Source organism: Marmota flaviventris, chromosome 1, assembly GCF_047511675.1.
Source record: "Marmota flaviventris isolate mMarFla1 chromosome 1, mMarFla1.hap1, whole genome shotgun sequence".
NCBI lineage: Eukaryota > Metazoa > Chordata > Mammalia > Rodentia > Sciuridae > Marmota > Marmota flaviventris.
Window position 1 is genome coordinate 102,630,226 of NC_092498.1, and position 17,752 is coordinate 102,647,977.

The 17,752-nt window shown below is 49.0% G+C and overlaps 2 protein-coding genes and 2 non-coding genes across 7 annotated transcripts; all 4 read right to left on the bottom strand.

The window, feature by feature from the left end:
* Positions 1–683: 683 nt before the first annotated feature.
* Tbrg4 (transforming growth factor beta regulator 4) lies at positions 684–10,578 on the bottom strand. Of its 4 annotated transcripts, none has more exons than XM_027938327.2 (11): positions 10,514–10,578; positions 8,267–8,731; positions 5,514–5,837; positions 4,661–4,832; positions 4,250–4,407; positions 3,568–3,678; positions 2,830–2,974; positions 2,290–2,535; positions 1,970–2,081; positions 1,732–1,846; positions 684–970 (listed from the first exon to the last, which is right to left on the bottom strand). In XM_027938327.2, exons 2-11 carry the CDS (start codon positions 8,678–8,680, stop codon positions 869–871), a joined length of 1,899 nt encoding a protein of 632 aa, XP_027794128.1. In that variant the 5' UTR covers positions 8,681–8,731; positions 10,514–10,578; the 3' UTR covers positions 684–868. The 4 variants fall into 4 exon arrangements, with proteins under 4 accessions (XP_027794128.1, XP_027794130.1, XP_027794132.1 ...); XM_027938329.3 differs by having other exon boundaries at positions 10,493–10,562; XM_027938331.2 differs by having other exon boundaries at positions 10,489–10,562.
* On the bottom strand, positions 4,493–4,626 carry LOC114095224 (small nucleolar RNA SNORA5). The gene has a single exon (XR_003583215.1). It is a non-coding gene; the product is annotated as a small nucleolar RNA SNORA5 (small nucleolar RNA).
* Positions 5,016–5,151, bottom strand: LOC114095225 (small nucleolar RNA SNORA5). Its single transcript, XR_003583216.1, has one exon. It is a non-coding gene; the product is annotated as a small nucleolar RNA SNORA5 (small nucleolar RNA).
* A 420-nt stretch (positions 10,579–10,998) lies between the features above and the next one.
* LOC114095173 (whey acidic protein-like) lies at positions 10,999–15,657 on the bottom strand. Its single transcript, XM_027938346.2, has 5 exons — positions 15,576–15,657; positions 14,899–15,036; positions 14,344–14,499; positions 12,543–12,570; positions 10,999–11,056 (listed from the first exon to the last, which is right to left on the bottom strand). The coding sequence occupies exons 1-5, from the start codon at positions 15,655–15,657 to the stop codon at positions 10,999–11,001; spliced, it is 462 nt and encodes a 153-aa protein (XP_027794147.2).
* Positions 15,658–17,752: the final 2,095 nt, after the last annotated feature.

The following is a 17,752-nucleotide window of genomic DNA, read 5'->3' on the forward strand; positions in this document are numbered from 1 at the left end:
GAGGTGGGGAGAAGTGGTGAGTGGGTTCACCCAATGGCTAGAGGAGACCCACACCACCCACACCCTCTTCAGGTTGGCTCTGCCAATGGGAGTTTCTATTGTTAGTAGAAAGGTACACACCCTAGTGCTTCTCAGCATAAAGGAGGATGCCTCAGGACCCCATCTGGGCAGATGGTTTCCAAAACGGTAGCATAAGGCTTCAGTCAGGACCTCCCACGTATCTACCCAGCCCTCACATCACCTGTCACCACAAGCCATCACAAGTGGACCTTCCACTTATCTAAGTGTGTAACAAGGGGTGACAGGGAGCCTCCCAGGTAGTCAGGCTGGGTCAAAAGCCCAGCTATGCACTAAAAACTCAATTGACTTCCTCTGGGAAGCTTCTTATCCCTGGAAATTCTTAATTCTAGGACTCTACCTGTTCACAGGGGTTGGTCACAGGCCCCCAGGCAGTAATAAGCAGGCACATGTGGATGCACACACACTACAGTAAGGGTCCCCAAAAAGAAGCTGGGACAGGCAGCAGGCAAAGACACCTGAGATCTGAGCCCTAGGTGTTCTGTCTTTCAAGTCAACTCTCCTTTGCTGGGCTCTATGCCAAGCCCCGAAGAGCCATTTCTTGCCTTCCAAAGCAGGCAGGTAGCGGAGGAGAGGAGAGGGACAAAGCCTGGAAAACCACCTGGTTCTGAACACCAAATTTAAAATTTATTAGCCATGAGATTCCTGGGAGCTACAGGCCACTCCCCAAAAGTCATACACTGAGACAGTTCATCCTCAACGGTGCCAGTTCTTGCCTACCCAGCATTCACTGCTGGGCCTCTGGGCAGTCAGCCTGTGTGCATGTAGTGTCCAGACTGATGGGGACAGGTCACTTAGCCAGTTCCTCTGCTACTGCTTTGCGCATCTTGTCCTTGAGGTAGGCACCTTTCTGCCATTCAGACTTGAGTTCCACCCATTCATAGTATGGGACCTGGAGGGAAGCAGAAGGAACAGGTCATAAGGGCTGGAGGACCATTCATGTCTCTTGGTTCTACCTGCTGCCTTCATACTGACCCCTTACCCTTGGGTGAGTATTGGTGAATGACATCTCTGCATACATACTCCTCAGCCCCCAAGGCCTTAGGGAAGAGGCCAAGGAGCTACAGGTTGTGAATGAAGAGAGCCCTATGAGTTTCTGAATTTTAAAGGGTTATTTGAAAAACCAAATGACCTGCCCAAAGAAGAAAACATGATAGAACCCGTAGGCAGTCCTTAAAAGCATGCATTTATTCTCTGGCTCTTTATCAGCATCTTCTAGTTTCAGTCAAGATTTTCCAGTACTCTAGCCAGGCCTGGGCCTGTGTTTTCCTGTTCTGACTGCAGTGGAACTCTATGTAGTCACATAATAACATCATTGGACAGGTCTGCGGGTCTTACCTTTTCTGAGAACCAACCCTGACAAGAGAGGCAGACAGCAGCTCCAGTACCCACTCTGATTCTCAATAGTTGTGTAGCCTTCTGAGCTTCACTTCCTCATCTGTAAATGAGATGCCCAGCCCTACCCACCCACAAAGCTAAAATGGGAGGCTTGATGGCATTCCAGATATACCCCAGGGGCCAAGCTCTAGCTTCTAAGACTTGGCAGGGATAGGGGAGAGAGGTTGGTGGCCTAGGCATCTGTCTATATCCTTCCAGCTGTAGGCTGGCTCTTCTCCTTGTACAGAAGGGACCACACTCCCAATCAGTACTCACATCCACCAACAGGAAGCCTGCAGCCAGCATGTGGCGGCGAGCCAGGACAAAGCGGCCCAGCAAATCCTTGCTTCGGCTATTGAAGTTGGGAAATTCCCAGCGCAGGAAAGCAACCCTGGCAGGAAGAAGGATGACTGATAAGGGCTGCTCTCAACTCCTTGGAGGAAAGAGAGAGACCGGTCCGTGTATATAGCCCAAGAGCTGTGGATGTATTTACTGGAGATTCCTGGCCACCTACCTTTTAGCCCCCAGTGGCAGTGGCTGGCTCCCAACTGGCTGGGCAAGGTGAGGTGCAACAAAGTCCCTCAGGGGCAGAAACTGGCCATCAGCATCCAATAGTACCTCAGCATCTGGTAAGAAGTGTGGATGAGAGTCTGCTGGGACTGTCACCTCCTCAGAGACCACCCCCTCAGAAACCATCCCTACAATGTGGAAACAGGGGAGTAGGGGGCACTGCAATTCTGTGGGATGCTCCTTGCAGCAGAGAAGGGTTAGAACAATTTTAACTGCTAAGAGTTGGGAAGAGTCAGGCTCTTTGCCAGCTGAGAGAGCCCTTACCCAGCACCCAGCCGTATCGAGTGGCCACCTCAAGGCAGCCCCGCTCAGAGCTTCCCAGCAGCACCTTCAGTGTTTCCTGTAGTTCCTTTTGTAAGGGGGTCATCTTCTTGTCAGGGGCAGAAGGCTTGGAGGCCAAGGCTGAAGCTGGCAGGAGGGGGCCCTTGTAATCGGGGTGCTCCAGCAGGGCGGTGGCATTGATGTGGAGCAGCTTCTGGAGGGTGCTCTTGTCCTTTAGACACTTGCCCTCTGGGGGATGAGAAGCAGGTAGGTTAGGGCCAGGAGGAACAGATATGGAGGTTGAGAGAGAACCTAAATGGGAGGATAGTGGCTCCCTACCCAGCCTTGGACCTAGTGCTCTGGGTTGGGGCCAGCAGAGTTAAGGTCTTTGGGTCACCTGCAGGGAATGATGGAGAAGCCCTGGAGGTGTGCTCTGGCTTCCTCCTATCATTACTGCAATTTCTTACCTAGCTCTAGGTAGGCAAATTAGGCAGCCTCCCAGCTGCAGCAGTGCAGTAGGTTATGGGTGGGGAAATATCTCACCTAGAAATCTTGTGTGAAATCCAGGATTGAGAACAGCTTGTAGCTCCACCTCCTGCACCTGCTGCAGCACACAGAGTGCCCACACTAGGTTCACCTGTAGGGTTGGCTCCAGGCTTGCAAGTGCAGATTCTAGCCTCTCATGTACCTGGATGAGGACAGGGTGTGGCAGGGAAAGTTGGCCTTGCCTAGGGACTGCTACATGCAAGTGCAGACAGCAGCCAATGACCTTGTCTTGACCTATAACACTGTAGCCAGGGAAGGCCACTGGGAGCAAGAGCTGGACCCTGGCCAGAGGTACCAGAGCTTATCAGACAGTCCCCAGTAGTGTCCCAGGAAGCCTGGGGTCAAACTTGGTCTGGTGGTTTCTGTGACGTCTCAGGTCTTTCTAAAAAGTCCTTTGCCCAATAGCTGGTGCACTTAGTCCACATAGGACACTCCCCACCCCCAACTTTCCAATGCCAAGCCTTCTCAGAATCTCTGTATAGGACTACTGAAGCCCCGGAGGGCATCAGCAGCAGTGTGTTGAAAGGTGGTACACTGAGAAAGAAGCGAGGGAGTCATCATAGGACAACATGAGATTTTGTGTCTATTTTCAAAAGGTCCCTGGAATGCCATTCCTCTTCTAACCCACCCAGTGTCAGGGGTCATGGTCCCTCCCCTTTCACCCAGTGGTAGTTCAGAACCAATAGCTAGGAGATGGCAGGGAGAGGTTAATGGGTAGTGAGTAGAAGCCCATACCAGGTTGAAGAATTGATCCTCTTTTTCTGGGTGGAAGTTCAAACGGGCAAAAGCCAGAAGCATGCTGCACAGGTGAGGCAGGGTAACATTCTGGGCTCTGTCCAAGATGTGCTGAACCATGCAGAGACAGCAGAAGGACAGGATGAAGTCTGAGTGAAGACTAATCCTCCAGAGGCAGCTGGAGGACCCTATCCCAGGCTAACGAACTCTCACCACTCACACAGGGCCAGACCCTTCTCCAACCAGCAGCAGCTGTCCATAGAGGATAGGGACATCTAGAAACTACCTCCCTGATGATGGCTTTAGAAATACTCTATCGGAACACTTGGTTTAGACTGGCTGCATCTTTCCCTGCAATTCCATCTGGGGCAGTCAGTAACTAGGAAGAGTTAAGGATTCTCAGCCTCGCCCTCTGCTTTCCTTGCTACTGCTGCCTCAAGATGAATGCAACCACAACAATCAACAACACAGTTAACAGCTCTCAAATATATATACTTTTTTTATCACTACACATCTAGTTCCAGATTTGCTAAAAAGTAATAAATCTGAATTTACCACCTAAAAATGAATGTTTTGGATTAGCTTTGTTTCACTAATTAAAACAATGTCTCCCAACAGAGGCCTAAGGAGCCAGTTTCTAAATTGGGTCAGACTTTGGGCCCTGAAGTCGGCCCCAGCTCACCTGGGCAAAGGCTTCAAACAGGGGCAGGTTGAGCCACTTGAGGAAGGCGAAGGACTTGGTGCAGCGGGCTACCTCACCAGATGTCAGGTTGGGCATGAGTGACAGGAGGTCAGCAGCCAGGCGCTGGGACACTTGTGTCTGGTGGAAGCTGAGTTTGCCTGAGTTTGCAGATCACAAGGCTTAGCTGGGGAAACCAGCAGCTACCCACTCTGCCACTTTGTTCACACTTGAGGTCTAGGGGTTTGTTGTCTGTGACCAAATTTATCCCTGAGCCTAGTCAAAGGGAACAGGGCCCATGAGTCACAATGTTTCTGTGGCAGCCTTCTGGGCCAGTGCCTATCATGGGTAAAATAAGCACTGAATTTGACAAAGCTGCAGGTGGTTCCTTGCCAGGGCTCCTACCCTCCTCACCGTAGGCATAAGCCAGGTCCAGAAGCATGCCTTTCGTCAGCGGGAGGGGCTTCTGTACCAAGTGGTAGGAGATGGCCCGCAGCAAGGGCACCGACCGCCGGCTCTGAGCTGCCAGCGTCATTAGCACCTTCCGCAACTCGTCAGGGCCAAACTGCTCCACCAGCTCCAGGCACTGTCAACCACAGTCGCGCAGGGGTCAGCTTGATGGCCTGAGGTGGCAGGGATGAGCTGGGGGCAGGGGTCCCATCCAGTGCAGTCCCTGTGAGACAGCAACTGGGCCTGAGCTACTCAACACAGGCCCATCTAGGCAGGGCCTGCCTCCTCCCCTGCCTCAGGGACTCCTGGACCCAGAGTATCATGTCCGCAGCCAAACTTATCCCCATGTCCCAGAGCAGGGGACACAGGGCCCATGAACAGCGTGACTTGCTGTAGCAGCCATCTGGGCCAGCCCCCACCATGAGAAGATGGGAACTGAATTTGACTTGACTGCAAGGAGAGAGTGGGTGGGGGACACAGCACCTCTGGGAGAGTTCTTCCAGAAGCTGGGCTATTGTGCAAGGGCTGGCCCAGGACACCTGTGTTAACTTCTGGAACTATCTCTCATGCCTTTCAATATCATGTAGGTGGGAGAAATAGGAGAAAGACAGATGCAATCAAAGGAAGTGGCTTATATTAGGAGTAGTGGGTGGGTGGTGCTGAATTAATGTCATAGAGTAACTACCTGCTCTCTGGAACCCTCTGGTCCTTCCTTGTGAGACATCTGAGACAGAAGTTTCTAGGGCTCCTGTCCCAGTGCACAAGTCCAAAGTCCCCAGGGAGGCAGGCCAGGGGCAGCATGCTCTCATTCCCATACCTTGTCTTCCAGGCGGTTCATCAATGACTCTGAAAGGTGCCCTGCCTTCATCATGATGGCCACAACTGTGCGGCCATCTTCAATCTCTGTCCAGCGCCTCTCTAGGTGCACCAGCAACTCAGCCAGCAGCTCTTTGGAATGCTGCTCTTGCATGGAGGCAGCGCATGACTCAGCCAGGAAGACCAGGTGCTTGTATTTGAGCCTCCGCAGGCGCCAGCGCACCTCTTGCTCCACTGACTGCAGTTCCTTAGAGGTCCCGGGGAGTGCCAAAATGTATAAGCTCCGCAGCAGCTTCACAAGAGTCCCATGCCAGACTGTGGCTATCTGGACAGAGAAAGGAAAAGGGCAATCACATATGTCACCCCAGAGATTCTGCGTCTGGGGTGGTAGCTGCCATTCCAGGAATATTTACTAAAACTCTTCAGAGAACAGCACCTGTCCTGCTCTAACAGGGCCTGGCACCTATCCCTGATGGGCTTGCTTCCTGAAACTAATAAATCAAGAGTTTCTGTTCAAGATAGGTAGTGTAGTTTGCATGCAAGAACTCTTTGAGTGGTAAGAGAAATTCTCTAAGTTTCCCTAACATAGAGCTGACCTGATGTGGCTGATTCAATAGAAACCATGTTCCACCTCCCCTGTTGTGTACTGTGCAGACTTGTAGATCCAAACTGTAAGCAGAGCATGTCAAGAATAAGGTCAGAGCTGGGCATGGTGGCACATGCCTCTAATCCCAGTGGCTCGGGAGGCTGACAGGAGGATCATGAGTTCAAAGCCAGCCTCAGCAACAGTGAGGAGCTAAGCAACTCAGTGAGACCCAGTCTCTAAATAAAATACAAAATGGGCTTGGGACATGACTCAGTGATCAAGTGCCTGAGTTCAATCCCTAGTATGGGGAAGTGGGGTGGGGGGGGAGAGACTAAGGTTAGAAAGTATGGGTCTGATTTGATAGCAAAGAAGGCAGCACTTTAGACTTTCTAATGTCAGTCTTGTCCACAACTCATTACTTTTACTTACAATGCCAAACTTCAACCCTTAAAACTTCACTTCAACATAGTAATCACTTGTTTCTAATTAATGTAATAAGTGGAAGAAATGACATCCTGAAAAACAACAGGGATAGGGCTCAAGTGTATCATTACCCCATATCCTCTAGTAGAGTGACTTAAGTCTGGGAGCCTCTTGATTACCTCAGAGGCAGGTATTCCCTGATACATGAAGGTTCACAGGAAAAGTCTTAAGACAGGTGAGTTAAACAAACCAACAAACCAAACCCCTCCAATCCCAGTAACCACTATGCCTTGACAACTCTCAAATGTCGAGGTATCCTAGGAAAGATAAGCTGACCCGATCACCAGCAGAAAACGGGCTCCCTCTGCCTCTGTTGCTGGTGCCCATCTCATTTCTGAAGAGGCCAACTCTGCCCCATGCAAGAAGTGACTCAAGGTCTCACAGAGTTAAGGAGTCAAAAGGTCAATGAGGTCCAGACCTCATCCTCATGGAAGATGGTAAAACAAGCATGGCTACCATTTCCTGTGCTCAGTGTCTTCACATCAACTCCTTAGCTCATTTCTTTACCTGTGAAAGGGTTACATAAACCACCTATGAAATGAAATAAGCCAGGAACAGAATAGCTGCAATCTGAAAGGTTGGGGAAGAAGAACAAAGTACTTCATTATAGTCTCACATAAGGTCCAGGTATCTGCATCTTTCTGGTATTCTGTGGAAAATTTTCTGAAAGCAAGCATTGTTACTATTTACAGCACAAACACTCTATTTCCATGTTGTTACTGCCTTACAATTTTTCCAATGTTTAGTTTGTTAAAGATTTGTTTCAATCAAGTGTGTGAAAAACATTCAATAAGTAACAATTAAAACTACAGAACAAGAAAGGACCTATGGAATTAATCTTATGACTGTGTGCTTGTACCTGAACTCAGTACACACAGTGCAAGCACACTGTAGATAACTAATTAAAACAAAAGTGCTAATTAGTTATACTGTCCTAATTCATGGGAAAACCAGCTATACTGCATTATAATGATTTAAAAACCTTCAGCTTCATATATTCAATATTCAGCACAACCCTTTCCTCATCATGTATGACAACTGGGCACACGGTTTCAGTGCCTGAGTACCTCCTTTCCAGCAGATTATGTATGGCCAGTTTGGAGAAGATAGGAATTATATTTCTTTTTTTTGCTATGGAGCCCCGGGAAGCACTATGTGAAGGGCCCTTTCCTTATATAGAGCAGAAACTGGTTTTCTGAAATAAGGTGCTACTCCTGAGAGTCACATAAATGGGCCTTGTCTCTTCTCTGTGCTCATCCTTTCAAAGTATGAATGTGGCTAGGTTACACTGAGGCCCAGCTTAAACTTTAGGGCCATCCACTGGTCATACTGCATCTCCTCCAGCCTCAACAGTAGTGTCCAGTCAGCACCCAGACACTGGGAATTGAATTGGGAATGTAAATCAATGCAATATGTGAAGGGAGAAAGCACTAAAGGAAATGAGAAGAATCAGGCTTGTTTACTATACTTGTTTCTGTGTGTTTGGTTGCCTGTCTATAAAATGATGATAGAAATATATACCTACCAAGGTTATTATAAGGATAAATGCAGAAAGCACATAAAAGTACTTGAAATTTAGAAAAAGAACCACCACAAGATGCTTGGGGGGGGGGGGCCTGTCTATCACTGGTGCCTCTGGCTACTGTCCCTTCCTCTAAGCCCTCAAACAACATGTTTGCACCCACCTGACTACTGACTAGATGAAGAAGTTGCTGAAAGCGAATATCCTGTATGAGCAAGGCCTTGTCTTCTGGCTTCTCGGATAGCAGATGAGAAAGGCGGATAAGTATGAGGGCCGCATGATTGTGGTGCAGGCTCTGATCACCACCAACCAGCTCTAAGAGCTCCTGTGGACTGGTGGCCTTCTCGATGAGCCGGTCTATCTCTTGGCGCTCTGGGTAAGGAGTAAACACTTGATCCTTTTCTACCAACTCTGTCAAGGAACCTGGAGAGTGGGAACTGTGTGAGATGGCTGAGAAGGTCAAAGTCTTATGGGCTGTCCTGGCAAGTCTCAGTCGACTAACTGGAGCCATAGCAGGGGATAAGCGAGTGGCTTCTCTCAGGAGGTATGTGCATTGTTTCACTAGGCGGGCTGCCATTATGGCCTGGGAGTACAGGAGATAAGACTCCTAGCAAATGATTCCAAAGCCCTGAGGAAAAAAAAAAGAGAAGAAGGTCCTAGAGTAGCAGATCCTGACCCATAAATTCAGGAGAAAAACATGACAAATGACATGAAATCACACTTACCCTCTCCCTAAAACCAGCCTTAATCTTTCTCCTTTTTGACTATCCACGTGTGAGATAGTTTTCTCTCTCTCTGTAGCACTGGGGATTGAACCCAGGGGCACTTTATCATGAGCTAAATTCTCAAACTTTTTTTGGATTTTGAGGTAGGGACTTGCTAACTTGCCCAAGATGCTCTTAAACTTGTGATCCTCTTCCTGAGCCTCCTAAGTAGCTGGGAGTACAGGCACTTGCCACAATGCCCAGCTCTGAGACAGTACTTTCTGAAGTAACACCTCAGAGGGCTTTTGTTTCAGTACATAATGTCATCAAATATCAAAACTCAGAAGCCTGTAAAGCACTGGTTGTGCTTCAAAATTACCTGCGTGGTTAACAATTCAGACTACCAGGTCCTGCCCAATACTTCCTGATTGGGAATCTCTACAGGTAAGGCTGAGAGAGCATTAATCCCCCCATCTCCCACCACAAGGTTACCAGGATTAAGAATTACTGGTTTGGAGAATGATCCTGGAAAACTCACTTTCCTAAAGCTTTTGTGGATATATTTTAACAATCCAGATAAGGGAGTGAGTTCCCCCAAACCAAGGGAGACTGGAGTTCCCTTCCCTCAATTTCTAAGAACAAAACTTCTGAATCACAAAAATCATTCCTAACATGGCCCCAAATTATCTTCCTAGCTTTATCTCATCTCCCCATTACCCAAGGCCTTATTCTAATCAGGCTTTGCACTTTCATTCTACCCTGCAGGCTTGCTATTCCTCATCATAGGGCCCATCAAAAAACACTTCATTTTTCCAAGCCCCACAAAATGTCAACTTCTTTCAAGAACCTGTTTCATACCCTTATGATGTTACTTTTAACAATTCTGCCAGTCTTGCTCCCTAGGGTGACTGAATAACCTGGCTAAGATATGTAATGGGAGCCTTGCTTCTGCCCAAACAGAAAGCACCTTTTATTTTCTTCTACTTCCTGGACTTCAGTATATGACTGTAAAATTTTATTTTCACACGAGCAATTATTGCAGCTGTAAAAAGCTTAACTTAACTCTACATAAGGGAAAAAAATATCAGGTACAGAAAAGAGCGTCTGCTCAAGCCCCACTTTTACCACTTTTAATCCAGGCACTGTGAGGGAGGCGCTGGAAAATCTTTCCAATTTTTAAGATAATTCTAAAAGCTGTTTGGAGAAGGGAAATAAGACCAGAAGCCGCACTTAGGCTTAGGCAAATATCAACTCGGAAGTCTGCTGCTCAAATATAGCCATACGAAAATCGACTCGTTGGGGACACCAAGGGTCAACGCAGGAAGGAAGCACCTTCCAGGCCCGGCCTCGTGGACGCCACAGGCAGAAGGGGCGCATGCGCACTCGCCAGCTTGTACCGAGCAGGCAGCCGTCGAGCCCACCGCGTTCAGGCCCCTGCCAGCCTCCTTCGCCAGCACCCGCACCCCCACAGTCCAGCGTCCCCGCTGGCTTCCTCCTCCGGGTCTCTAGGATCCCAACACCCTCGCTGAGCCCTTCCCCGGATCGACCGCGTGTAGCTCCCCTACCGGCCCCCTCTCCGAGGTCGCCGCCCCCACCCACTCCAGGCCCACCACACCTCTGCATTCAAGCCTTCAGTATCCACGCTCAGTAGCCCTTTCCCCCACCCCCGATGGCGCCGGACCTACGCCGCGAACACTCTTGCTGACCTCCATCCGCCGCCCGTACTGTCCCCAGGCCCAAGAGGCAGACGCGCTCATTACGTCATTAGGAGCGCCGCCGGAAACGTAGTTCACCGGAAGTCGCCCCGGTGGCAGCCATCCCTCTAGGAGCCACGCCTACCGCCTTTTTTGGGTTTGCTCGTGGGGTCTGAGGATACACGCAACGTAGCGCCATATGTAGTGATGGGAGACGCAGAGAAAAGGGGAGGAGAAGGGCTGGGGATATAGCTCAGTTGGTAGAGTGTTTGCCTCCATGCACAAGGCCCTGGGTTCAATCTCCAGCACCACAAAAAAAAAAAAAAAAAAAAAAAAAAAAAGGGCGGGGGTTGGGAGCAGAACTGGTTTAAGATATGCAGGCTCAAACCAAAGACCAGACGCACGTACCGTGTTTTCTTTTTACGGAAAACGTACCACGTACCGTGTTTCTTCCGTGTGAGAAGGTGGACGCGAGGGCTTGAGCTGATGAAGCACCCTTAGGTCTTGAGGTTCCTTGAAGCCGCCGGGCCACCGCCTACGCCTGGCTTCAGTTTTCTGCAACCGGAGGGAACTGTCAGGTGCCAAGCTCCCGTGGGCTCACCAGCTGCCTGCTTGGTACCAGCTCGGTCCCCTCAGTTCTAACATCCTTCTTTAAAAGAGGACACAGAGCTCAGTGCCTTGGTGGGGCTATGACCATCTCCCATGGATCCATGTAGAGTGACTGAACCCACCTCTCAAGTTCCATCTCAGGAATGGTCAGATTTGGCCCAACTTCAGAAGGAGGCCGATCATCTCCAGGAAGTTCCACTAAAGCATCGCTGCCCATTAGCACTCATCCCTTGCTTGGGAAACTTTCTTCTTGCCTTACTTTGGGGATCAAGATCCAGAAGAGAAACACTGACTCAGTTCTTAGTTTGCTTGAAGTAGAGCTTGAGCCGGGCTCAAGTCTGTAAAGCAAAATGAGTTAAAGATTATAGGTAAGGGCTTGGGGTGTAGCTTAGTGGTAGAGCACATACCTAGTATGCATGAGACCTTGGGTTCCATCCCCAGCATGGGGGAGGTTGTGAAAATTAAAGGCAAATTTTTCCAGTTGAAAATGGGGGAGAGGGCTGAGGTTATGGCTCAGCGGTAGAGCGTTTGCCTAGCACGTGGGAGGCTCTGGGTTCGATCCTCTGCACCATATAAAAATAAATAAATAATATAAAATAAAGGTATTGTGTTCAACTACAACTAAAAAATAAAAATTTTAAAAAATGGGGTGGGGAGTTCCCCCATTCTTTCTTCAGAGCATTTATCTTGTGATGGTATGTACTTTCTTTGATATGTATACATCAAGAAATTCAGTGCCCCTATCACTTAGTTTCTGTGGGAGGATGGGAACTTTAACTCTGTGGAAAGTGTGTGTGTGTCTCACCCCAAGATGCAAAATTGCTTCCTGTTTTAGATACCTGAAAAATTTGTTTCTCTATGAATAAAGCCAGTTAACAAACCCAGCTGGCCACCTCAATTGCCAAGTGAGTTTAGGGAGTACTGTTTTAGAAGCTCCATGTCAAGAACCAGGGACAGGACTGGGTTTGTGGCTCAGTGGTAGAGCGCTCACCTGGCATGTGTGAAGCACTGGGTTCAATCCTCAGCACCACATAAATATAAATTTAAAAAAAGGTATTGTGTTCATCTACAACGTGTGTGTGTGTGTGTGTGTGTGTGTGTATTTATTTAAAAATGCACCAGGGACAAAGACTGGAGGATATTTGTAATCATATCACAGTGTATGGCTTGGTGTTTGCCACCTACAGTCCACAGAGCACCTCTCCATTTCAGTCCCCTGCTCTGCTCTTTGAGAGAGCTGGAGGCCACTGCAGCCTCAACTTTCCAATCTGGTGGATTACTGAATCATGTGGGGTACATGAAAAACCTACTTCAGCTCAATAGACTTGCAGTCAAATTTGAGAGCCAGAAGTTTAGGGTGGATCCCAGATGGTGGTCTCCACCACAACATTTTTAGTGGTAGTAGGGTCTTTGCTAAAGAGGTGATTCTCACCTGTTTAGCTTTAGATGGGGTATGGTCTCTAGAAAGACCAGCCACAGGATAAGAAGGTTGGAAATTCCAGCACTACCTCTGACCTCCAGGGAGAGAATGGCTGGAGATTGACTTCAATGACCAATGGCCAATTATCGAATCAGTCATGCCTATGTAATGAAACCTCCATAAAAGATCTGGATGTTGAAGCTCAGGCTACCTTGTGGGTTGATGAACACACTGATGTGCAGGGAGGGTGGCTCACCCAGATCCTATGGGGAAAGACTCTCCTGCATCCTCCCACCCCTTGACCTCACACTGTGTGTCCCTTTATTTGGCTCCTCTTGATCTGTATCTTTTATGATAGAAGAACAATAATAAAGTTAGTGACTTCTGCCATCATTCTAGTGAACCACTGAAGCTGAAGGGATCACAGAAACCTTCAAATTTTCAGTCTTATTAGTTGGAAGTGAAGAAAGCCCTGGGACTGTGGCTGGCATGTGGAGTGGGTGCAGGCTTATGGGACTCAGCCCCTAAATTGTGAGACCTGATGTGAACCCAGGCTGCCAGTATCAGGATTGGCATGGGTTTTAGGATGCCTAACTGGTGTTGGAGCGGGGCGGATACACTTTGTTAGAGACTTTACAGAAGGCTGACCTAGCGTGGTGTCAACACATGCCCCATCTCCCCTCTGATTCCTTTTATGCTTTTGCTTTCTCTCCATGCTGCCCAGACTGGCCAAGTCCCCAGTACCCTCTGGGCCCCAAGACTTCCACAGTCTCAGCTCCTGGTGGTCATACCTCAGAAGGGGTCAGTAACAGGGTAACTGGCTGGATAACACCAGGGCTGGGTAGGATGACTTCTTTCCCAGCCCAGAGATCCACCATAGTTTTTCTGGAGTTAGCCCAAACTCAGTGAACCTGACTGAACTCCCAGCTCTCCCCCACACACTTATCCCCATGGGGGGAGTTGCCTGCTCCCATACGGCCACCCCAGCCACCCCAGAGATCCCAGGGATAAGTTCTGTGTTTGCTTTGTCCATTCTTCGGGTGCCTAGAACAGACGGATAGATAGACAGAGAGACTTAAAGCCAAATGGATTTTTTATTAGCAGCAGATAGGAGACATCATATGGTCACTGGATCCAAGAGAGAAGATTCTTGCTGGGGTTCAGACTGGACATGGCCTCTCCTGGCAGTCAGGGGATTCGGGTGGGCTCCTTACTGGAGAGGGCTCTCTACAGTGGAGAATGGATAGGAGTATAGGGAGAGGAGGTTTGGTCATCTATGCTGTGGTTCATGTGCTAGCTTGTTCACCTCTACTTTTTCAGAGATGTGGTGAACAGGTGCCTTTCCTGAGAAAGCACAGCTCTCACACCACTGCCCCTGCCCTCAGTATTGCCTTTGGGCAGGTAGGTAAGGCCACCATTCTCCTCAGTGAAGGATGTGGAGGTCACAGGTAGGTATGAAGAGTTAGCTCTGAACCCATGTCTCACTGAAGCTCCTAACCTCAAGCTCTTTACTCCCCTTCCGATTAAGTGCCAAAGGCACAGGCCCCCCAAGACCAAGTCCCACCAGCTGCCTGATCTGAGTTCTGGACTGTTTCTCTAAGCTCCCTTTTCTACTGATAGCCACTCCTGACCTGAGTGGCACATCAAGTGCCCAAGGAAACCTGCAGTGTCACAGTGAGTTGGCAAAGAGAACCTCTGTGGAACCTGGGATCTACCTCCTGGCCTGTTTCTGATTTGCCCCCTGAGGATGAGGTGCTAACCAGAGAAAGCCAAGGGAGAAAGGGACCCAAGGGGCGATATTGAGGCTGCATACCTTGGACAGGGTCCAGACACCTCCTAGCACAATTGCTCATGCAGCATTTCTTGTCACCATAACACTCGCTGTCACGGGAGCACTCGTCCTCCTCCTGACACAGCTGGGAGATCTGGTTGTTCACCCAGGGGCAGCTACCAGCTTTGGGGGCAGCTTCTGGAGAGAGATGGGCCAGCCCTTTAGCACCCAAAGCGCTCTCATGCTCACAGCCTTCCTTGCTGGGCCCATCTCACTGCACCCCTGAACTGAAAAACCCTATTTTATGAATAGGGAAATTTAATGTCTGTGGAACCCTGAGGTCAAATGTGTCCCAGGGGCCTCCATCTTGTTTGTCTCAGGGCAGGATCCCCCATAGCACCCTTGGTGGCTTGGAGACCTTAGAAACCAAACTAGTGGGAGATCACAAGGCTGCTTGTGGGGTGGAGGCACTCACAGATGGGTTGCAGGTACAGGGCTGGTTTGTGGGCTCTAAAAGAGGTTTGTGGTGCCCCACTCAAGGCAGAATCTTGCCATTGCTGGTTCCTCCCTCCCCACCAGGGCTAGGCAGGACATTACCGATGACTGGGGTTCTGCAGGAGCGGCCACAGGCACTAGGACAACATTTGGTGTTGCCGAGACAGTCCTCATCGGTGAGGCAGGCTGGGGTACAGGACATCTCCTCGGAGGAGCTGGGCTCAGGGCACATGACCTGAACTACACAGGAGACAGGCAGGTGAGTGGGGGCCTAGACCCTCTTCCCACCCTTGAAGTTCCTCGGGGGAAGGCAAGATGGAGACAAAGATGGAAACTACCAGGGATCCCAGCCCCCAACTCTCAAGATTCCATTTCTTAGAGGGGAAAACAAACAAACAAACAAAAAACACCTCCCCCAATCTACCAAAACTGTGATACAGCTTCTCCTGAAAAGTAGAAGTCAGCTGTGAAAATCAGGAAACAAAGCTGCAAGACCTACTGTGGGAGGTGGAAAGCTAATGGCCTCACCTGATGTGACAGGGCCTGAGAACCACTTTCCGTTCCCATCACCCCATCTCCCAGCTGGGCACTTCTCATCTAGGGACCATGGCCTCAGCCCTGGGGTATGAAGCCTTCACCATGGGGGGATAGAACCCTGTTTTTCTGCCTTTTTGTTCCTCTCCTTCTTGTCCCTTTATCAAACCACCAGTGCTACCAGTGTGTTAGCTTATATTGGAATTAGAGATTCTGGAGTAAGGTGTGTTGTGGCTTAGGCCTACCTGGTGAGATGAAATTTGGGTCCAGAGCAAGGACTGCCTTCAGGGCGAGAAGGCCGAGGGCCAGGCTGATGAGACAGCGCATGGTGTTGGTAGTAGGCAGGTGACTGGTGGCAGGTAGGTGATCAGTGGTAAGGCAGGTGACGGATGGTGGCCTGAGTGTTTAGGGTGCATTTAAAGGATCAGCAGGAGGAAGACTGTGGAGCGAGGTGGGTGCAGCCTGGCATGGCCCCAGCTGGGCGGAGGTACTTCCTTTTTGGACACATGGACAGGCCAGGCTCAGATGGGGAGAAACAAATGTCACAATTGGGGTCATGCCTTAAAAAAAAGTCCTTTGTAAGGTTGATCAGTTTTTCCTTTTTATTTCTTTTGCAATGCTGGGAATTGAACCTAGGGCCTTGTGCATATTAGGCAAGTATTCTACCACTGAACTACATCCCTAAACCTTTTTTTTCCACTCTAAAAGTAAAAATATTTATTATGAGAATGAAGAAAACTATATGGGCTGAAGAAGGAAGAAATAGCATCTATAACATGTGACACAGTTGTCCTCTTGAGTCAAATAGGAACAATGAAAATGACATGTCTAAAATTTGTAGAAAGACACATGGGAAACAAAACAGGAGGTGGACAGCAATTACCAGCATGCTATTTCTCTGTTGGTGCTTTTTTGTAGTTTTCCGAAATTTCTGTAACAACGAGCTACTTGATCCTTGCAGAGAATGTAGGACATCCAAAGGAGGGAGGGGTTGTCTGTTCAGAGGATACCAGGTAGACCTCTTCCTAGAAGCTCCCTTCCTGTGCCAAGTGAGCAGGTGCCAAGAGGCAGGAACAGGTTGGGCTGCTGGGTAACATGCCCCCTCCAACCTGAGGGCATTTCCTTGATTTCCTGTTTAGAGAACTGGGCAGGGAATGGAGGGACCCCAGGGTGAGCATATGCTTATTGATGGCCAGTGCCCTGTTCCTGGTCCAGGCTGGACTTTGGTCTGGTCAGGGACCTTAACTGCCAGCCTGTGACCTCAGGCTGTGCTATCAGAATATTCTTTGTTGAACTGCACTTCTTCCATGTGCCCAGGACTTTGTGCGGCTTTGTCATGGCCTTTGAATCTCCTCTACAGAATTCTGGGGCTCAGTCCAGGCCCCTTTGGGGTGGCCAGCATAAATTCCCCAGGAGTAGGTCTGGAGATACTGGCTGTGGTGACTTGCCACCTCTCTAAGCCTCCTTGTGGCTTGAAGTTTACAAAATGCTTCCCCATTGTCAGTTTGACCTTCCAAGGAAGGTTCTGGACATTTTTTTGGGGGTACTGGAGATTGAACTGAGGGGTACTCGAACACTGAGCCACATCCCCAGCCCTATTTTGTATTTTATTAAGAGACAGGGTCTCACTGAGTAGCTTAGTATCTCACCTTTGCTGAGGCTGGCTTTGAACTGGTGATCCTCTGCTTAGCCTCTCAAGTGGCTGGGATTATAGGCATGCACCACCGTGCCTGGTGGTTCTGGATATTTCATGTGGATAAAATCATATAGTATGTGGCTTGTTGTGTGTGACTTCTCACCTAGCTGATGTTTTCAAGGTTCATCTACCTTGTAGCAGGTGTCACTATTTTGTTCCCATTTATGGGCTGATTCTATTCCATAGCAGGTATTTACATACACACTTTATTCTTCCATTCTCCATCACCTTGGGGTCATTTCAATTTTTAAGCCACCATGAAGACTCTACAGTGCATGCATTAATGCATTATTCTACTTCTTCACACACACACACACACACACACACACACACGTTCTGCCAAGGCTCACTGGCAAGTAAGGAAAGTCTCTCCTCTTCCTCTTTCTGTCTTCCAATTTTTGCCGTCATTTTCATTATAACTGGTTTCTGGCACTGGAGAAGGGCCATCAGGAAAGGGCTGCCCAGGGCTCCTCGGCTGCTTGAGTTTCTCAGAAAGCCATGGTGTCTTGCTGTGGTTCACATCTGATGGGAGTTCATATCAGCCAAGACTGTGCTCGATCTGTGTCTCCTTAGGGATCTGTGCACACAGTGCAACCAGACCCAGTGGACATTTGTGTTACACATGTGTTTGTTGCTGGCATGAAAATAGAAACTTATGTAGTCCTGGGGACTTAAGATTCTGCTGTGGCCATCTTGAAATTCTCAATAATTTCATTGTATGTGTGT